General features: G+C 39.5%; 1 protein-coding gene across 3 annotated transcripts in view; it reads left to right on the top strand.

Annotated features, from left to right (window-relative positions):
* The window catches only part of LOC106960869 (septin-7-like), a 35,080-nt gene that overhangs the window by 23,900 nt on the left and 4,089 nt on the right, over window positions 1–7,091 (top strand). Inside the window, exons 10-14 of one of the 3 annotated variants that reach the window (XM_015054231.1) lie at window positions 1,173–1,224; window positions 1,650–1,775; window positions 2,131–2,151; window positions 4,346–4,481; window positions 4,557–4,708. In XM_015054231.1, the coding sequence (XP_014909717.1) occupies window positions 1,173–1,224; window positions 1,650–1,775; window positions 2,131–2,151; window positions 4,346–4,481; window positions 4,557–4,706 (485 nt within the window). In that variant the 3' untranslated portion in view covers window positions 4,707–4,708. Of the gene's footprint in view, window positions 1–1,172; window positions 1,225–1,649; window positions 1,776–2,130; window positions 2,152–4,345; window positions 4,482–4,556; window positions 4,709–7,091 lie in introns of those variants that run through there. The other 2 variants (XM_015054229.1, XM_015054230.1) reach the window with 2 other exon arrangements.

A 7,091-nucleotide genomic window follows, 5' to 3' on the forward strand; every position in this document is an offset into this window, starting at 1 on the left:
CCAGTAGCTTATCACTAAGAGAAACGCATAATGTAGATTTTTTTTCACAAATGCAAATTCTTATTCTGATGCACATTGTCAACTTCCTAAAATAATAGACTAAAAGTTATTTTGGCAAAGAAATTCCCCCGTTTTATTGCCAAAAGATGATTTAGGCGAAAAAAATCACTTTTGGAAAAAAAAAGACCAAGGCCATTATTTTAGGAAGGTGACGATAATGAAATGTACTGAATCAGAGAGAGAAAAGAAGAGAGAATGTGAATCAAACATATTGAAATGTGTGGTTATATGTGACAGTCATGTGGTGTGAATATTATTGAAATGCATTTTGAATATTGTAAGTTCCCAACATCAGCTTGTTCCGTTTTTGATGACAAGATGACTAACTTGTAGCATATAAAGTTGGCATAACTTCATATGCCTTAACTCTAACCTTTAAAACTACATTTCTGTATATAGCTCAAGTGAAGAAAAGCTTAATCAGAATAAAAGATTGTTACTCTGAGGCAGGCAGCAGGACAGTCTACAGATTTCATTTGCTCAGAGGATGTGAAAGTCTCATGCTGTTTGACATGACACAGGAAGCTGCCGTGGCTCTGTGGGAAGACCTGTCGAACATCTGCAGCACACAGAGCAGCAGATGACTGAAGCAGCAAACACAAATTAAACATCATAAAGAATCTGCTTGGATCAATATGGAAAAACCAAGCCGAAGGACTGAACACAACACGGCCAATTAGATGAGTTGTAGGCGTGCTGCTATGAAACTGGTTTTGGGCGAGGGTTGGCCGTCCTCTGGGAGGGAGATCTGGAATACCAAAAATGTTTTTGGCAACATGTCAGCATAAATATAAGAGCAGGCGGGGAGAAAGCGAGGTGGAGGGCAAGGTCCCTGAGAAGCTATGCAAGTCACTCTACCACAGAGAAACCTCAGAGGACTGTGGTGAGCTTCACTGTAGAGGAATGCATGGGATGCCACACTGTGGCATGTTACAGTACTGCAGCAGGCAGGCTAGTTTTTACCTCGCTTAGTTCCACACTGAGCTGCTGCCTGGTGCACATTTAGATGTAAAGAATAATGACTTGGTTTTCAAGGAAAAGTCAGAGTTTGGGAACACTGTGACACCTCACTGTTAGCAGCTCTGTTTCAATCATTCCTCTTTTATCTGCAGTTGAAAATGGAGACCACTGTGATTTTACTATTCTCCGTAACATGCTGATAAGGTGAGTGAAAGCCCACATCTCTCTACAGCTTTTACAGCCTAAACAACCATTTTTACATGCAGGACAGCCAGTTAAATGTCATTTAGAGCCACAAATTCTACATGACTTTCTGAAAAATGATTTTAGATGAATGTCTTCTACAGGAAATGTGTTGTCCTTTTGAAAGACCCACCATTTGATTTCTATTTTTAGGATTTAAAATAACGATCAAATGATAAAGGACTAGAACCTATGTTTGTTGTTATATCCAAAATTAAAAATATTAGCTCGTTCTTAATTTTTTGCCGGAGTTATTAAGAACCATTGTTGCAGGTTGCAGACCCCTGGTTTACATGAACTCACTCGTATGACATTGCAGCTTACCAAACGAAAAGTCCTGTTGAGTCATCCCATAGAGGAGGTAATAGATTTCTTCTTGGTTTCAGGACTCATATGCAGGACCTGAAGGATGTCACTAACAACGTCCACTATGAGAACTACCGCAGCAGGAAGCTGGCTGCTGTCACCTATAATGGAGTTGACAACAATAAGAACAAGGGCCAGCTAACGAAGTGAGTTTACCACACCAACCTCCTACAGGTCACATTAATGAAGAAAAGGCTCATAGGGTTGGCTTAGCAGCCCAGCTGGAGGTTCTGGGAGCTGATTGCTCCCAGTTTGACCCTGAAGTTCCTTTTAGACCACAGACTGACTAAAGCTTCACTGATTCCTTATCCAAACAAGCCAGCACTAACCCCCACTAACTGGTCATCAGCTGGATTTAATCCAACTCTATCTGAGGCACCATCTGACTGCTAAACCAATAGCTCCAACTGTCTCTATTCACCAGCACACTGTCACAAGCTAATGCATGATTTATGGCAGCATGCTAAGTGTCTGTGCGTTTCTTTCTTTCTTTGTTTTTAGACCTGACACACCTGATGGCATGTAAGTTACCTCACTTCTTCACTCCCTTGAGAAAAGGCTCCAGCTTCACCTCTCTTGACTCCTATCTTTTTTTCAACTGCATTGCTTTTAATCTGTTTGCTCTCTATGAAATCTGGGGGGTTTTATCAGGGAATGCTAGATCCATGCCAGGTAGAGGAATTGGGTGAATACAACATGAGATGAACATGAAACCTAACATGCTTGTTTTCTAAAAACTGAAGAAACTTAGGGTTCATTCTCACCAGCCGTTTAGCCCACTTTAATTCCAACTGCAGTTTGTTTGTCTAGAAAGTCTGGTTCATTTGGGGAGATGTGAATGTAGGTCCTGATCAAACTAAGCCAGGCTTGGTGACTGTTTGCTGTCTGGAACACAGAGATAGATGTCGACAGAAAACCAGGGAGTAAAGACATCAACAGAAATGTGCTATGAGAAAACATTGTTGTTTCTCATCATTATGAGGTCATTTCCAAGTTCATTTGAAGTTCATTATTCTACAAGAAGAAAAATTATTCAGAAGATGAGAACCTTCAAGACATTTCCAATCTTCCCAGTGACAGACATCAGAGAAAACCAGATCTCCATCTGTCACAATTCACATGGCAACTAATATTAAAAAATTCATGAACGGATATTTCTGGATTGGAAGAGCTTTCTGCGAACCAGAGTTGGAACTTGTTGGAACTTTGAGGATAAAGTTCTTTGGAGATCAAACTGAAGATGTTAAGTCACAATACACAGTATGACATTTTAATCACAGCATATCAGTACAAGTACCTATTACCAACTGTCGTAGTTCTTTGGGCTTGTGGTGAGCCAGCTACAAACTCCATTGTAAACTTCCGTCTTCTAGATTGAAATGTGAGGCCGATTCTCCTACAGCTAAGGATTTATGAGACCTTCCAGGAAACAGCCGATCATCTGAAGCAGAGCAGCTGGAGGACAACTGACTGAACTGTTGGAAGAAATCTGTGGGTTAAAATGTCGGAGAGCAATAAGAGACTGGAGAGGTCTGAGCAGAACAAGTTACTGCTGCTGAATGTGGAGTTACAAGCTGCATGGAGCAGACCTGCTGGGTTCACTCACAGCCTTGGTTTGTGTTCACACATCCTGTTTTGCTGTTCATCTCACCTTGCATTTACCTTACTCCTAAACCATTCATTGTTGGACATAGATGAATATTTTCATCTGGAATCAATAAAACCTTTACAAATGCTAAAACATTCAGCTGTGTAAGCTAGCTGTGTAAGCTAGCTGTGTAAGCTAGCTGTGAGCTAGCTCTCGGCCTAGCTGGTGAGCATTAGAATCACCAGCTGGCCCAGGTCATGATGACACTTTACTGGATGATAAATTGTCCCAGAAATTATGCTGTTAAACCATATTGTCATTTTTTGACCATTTTCAACTAATATAGTTATAATAAATGAAAACCAATGCACACCCTCTGAAAAAAACATCCATTTATAAAATCATTTAACAGTGGAACTAGAGAAAACATTTTAAATATTCAAAATAAATGAACAAAACAACATTAGCTAAAACAGATAATTAGTTATTATGTTTCAACAATATTAATCCATTCAGCTTAGGGAGGAAAAACAGGCAAGAAAAAAAGAGGAAACTAACCACTTGGTTCTGGGTGTCAAATGTTTGCAGCATTAAAGGGAAGTATCTCTTTGAGCTCATTATTAATTTATCGTGCGGTTAGTTGTTTTGTTGCTTATGATGACACAAACAGATCATTTATAATCACCAATATGTTATGTATAAATCCCCCCTCAGCTCCCACTGGCCCTTCCAGGCAGATGTTAGAATGCTGATCGTTGTGTTTCTCAGAGATCTGGCTGGAAGTCAGAGGGAGCGTAGTTCATCTGGGTGACTGTCTGGTTTTCAGCCACCAGGAGAGCCTTCCCAATACATCATAATGAATATCAATGAAATGATATTAGCTTCCATACCTTCTGCTCAGAGGGAAACAAGAACCCCTCTGTCTGTGTGAAACTCTGGCTTCAGGTTTGTTCTGCTTCTTTTCTCTGTCAGCTCTCTCTGAAAGCAGTCTGCCAGAGAAGGCTTCCAATGACAACAGTCATCTAGAGCTTTCCCTCCTTTTCTACGTCTAGTGTTGGAAATTGTTCCTCTGAGAGGTGAGGAGCCTGTGATCGACTGCTGTGTATGAACTTGTGTCCTTTTCTCCAGGAGTCCTCTAGCTCAGATGGAGGAGGAGCGGCGTGAGCATGTGGCCAAGATGAAGAAGATGGAGCAGGAAATGGAGCAAGTGTTTGACATGAAGGTCAAAGAGAAGATCCAGAAGCTCCAAGACTCTGAAGTGGAGGTACATGGCTGGGGTGGGATTAAATCTGTTTGTTTCCCTGAGCAGATCTCAGAATGGATTCTATTGTCTCTGCAGCTCCAGAAGCGTCATGAGCAGATGAAGAAAAACCTGCAAGCTCAGTACAAAGAGCTGGAAGAGAAGCGGCGTCAGTTTGAGGAGGAGGTGAACACCTGGGAGACCCACCAGAGGATCCTGGAGCAGCAGAAGCTAGAACTTAACAGGTAATGGAATGGAATACATCTTTATTTGCGTTCAACACAGAATATGTCAGAGGGGGAAAAAATAATGAGAGAAATAATAATCAAACTTTAAAAACAAAAAAAGTTTGCTTTTAAACTTTTATCTAGTTCAAAAACATTTTGAATTGGATATGCTTTTCAACATAGTTATTGATTCATAATATGTTTCTCAAATAACAATATGTATCACAAAAGACGCGATGAATATCAATAGAAGATACATCTGGTAGAAAGTTAAATAATTTTGCTGAAGTCATATTCAGCATCACACAGCATTCTAGAAGATGTAGGCAGATTAAAGACTTTAGCCACTCAACCTCTTACCATCAGCTAAGCTAGGTTGGTGGCATCCAGGGGCGGATCTAGAAAAATATTTATGGGGTGGCAAGAGGGGGGCAGGGATTTTTTTCTGGGGTGGCAGTATATATATATATATATATATATATATATATATATATATATATATATTGTTTTTAACTTGCATTGTTTCAAAATGAGCTTCATGTAGCACCGAGGCTTAAATACAATTTCTTAATATAGTATAGTTAATTATTTTTACATCTTTCATACTCCTGCTAATTGATATGTATTACTGGACTGGACAGCGCCTATTGGTCACTATGTGATTCATTGTGTCCAGAAAACCATTTTATCCCAATATAGGACAAGGAGAAATCTGTCACGAAAATATTAGTATCGCCATCATTTGTTATTAGATATATCTATTAAATACAACTTAAAATAAATATTAAAAAACTGATGTTTGATAAATTCTCCATGATACAAATCTATAAACAATTTAGTTACTGTTAGTTCTGTCAAGATGCAAGAAGGGGCGAATTTCTATTTATATTGGTCAATCGTTTTATTTTAAATATGCTGTAGGAGCCGTAGTTTGACGACTGTTATAAATATCACCACGTTTTGCGAACACAGGGGATTAGATCAGTTTTTGTCGCTTGTTTTTAGGAATTGCAGCGGCTGCAGTGCACCACAATAAAGCTACAATAAAGCTGATAAACAGGTGAAGAACCAAACTAGCTAGAACCACTTCTGACTGACTGACAAGCCAAACATCCAATAAAAGTTCCACCAAGCCTCTACTAAGGCACTGGGTTCAGGTTTCTTGACACAGGCAAAAGAAGGTTCAATGTCCAAACTTATTGATTGTTCTTGGTGATTTATTTTCATCTTTAACCAAACAATTACAGAGTTCAAACTTCCATTTGTTGTCATGCTACCACTCTTGCTCTGGTAAAAAACCATCGGCCCCAAACCCAAATGCCTGCTGGTCCTTCAGGCCCCTAGCTTATAGAAAGTGGACTGACCCACATTACTTCCTGTCTAAATTTAGAAAATAAGAAAAATAATGAAACAAAAAATAAATAAAATCAACAATTATCAACCTACAAATAAACTTAGTAAATAATACAAAAAATATAAATTTAAGAATAAAGTAACAAAATTCAAATGGATAAAGAAATAAAGAAAAAAATAACTCCAACAACTTCTATTCCGCCTTTTCTCGCTCTGTATGTCAGTATTACACACGACCCGTTGCCATGGCAACCAACAAACAGCTCAACGAGCAGATAGAGCAGAGATTACCGATCAGGGGAATCAACACCAAAAATAAAATTTCCCACACAAAAAAGTAGCAAAAACACTAAAACAGAACATCCAGTCTGTTACATTATGCTGTCAGGCTTAATGTCTATATTGTGATTATTAAGTTTTCGCCTGAGCACAGCGGTGGTTGATTAACTGATTTAAACAGCTGCTCTACTGATGACGTGGTGGGCGGGTTGTTTAGTGCTAACGGAACCAAAACACACCGAACTGCGCAGCACATGCTAAGGTTATCAAAGTCAATACCAGGCCAGCAGCAGTTAGGCTAGTATAACTGACCCACTGCTCACTTGTTCAATGTTTTTATTTAAATTAAAACTTTTTCCTCACCTATGAAATCTGAAGCCCTTATTACCATTATCTATGGTTTAATTAACTGCTAAACATTGCGTCCTTTTTTCTGATTCTTTGCGTGGTTGTAGTATTTTCCTGACCACCGATATTCCTGACTCAATGGACAGAAATGGCGCGTGTGTGACTTACGATAAATCACATAATGTCCAGTCCAATAATATATCCATCAATGCTGCTGCCTCGCGCTCTGTCCTTCTCTCGCACTTCCTGCTATTTAGCAGTGGGTGTCAGGTTACATTGTGTTGCATTCAATGTTGTCGGGGGAAAAAGAGTTTTATGCGCTTAATGTCCGATTTGCCATAACTATTTATTGAATTCATTGTCGCTAGCTGGGGTGGCAACAAGGGTGGCAAGGCTCTCGTTTGGGGTGGCAGCTGAGATCGGAAGA

The sequence above is a fragment of the Poecilia latipinna genome, unplaced genomic scaffold (assembly GCF_001443285.1).
Source record: "Poecilia latipinna isolate Pla-1442-1.1 unplaced genomic scaffold, P_latipinna-1.0 Scaffold1240, whole genome shotgun sequence".
Lineage (NCBI taxonomy): Eukaryota > Metazoa > Chordata > Actinopteri > Cyprinodontiformes > Poeciliidae > Poecilia > Poecilia latipinna.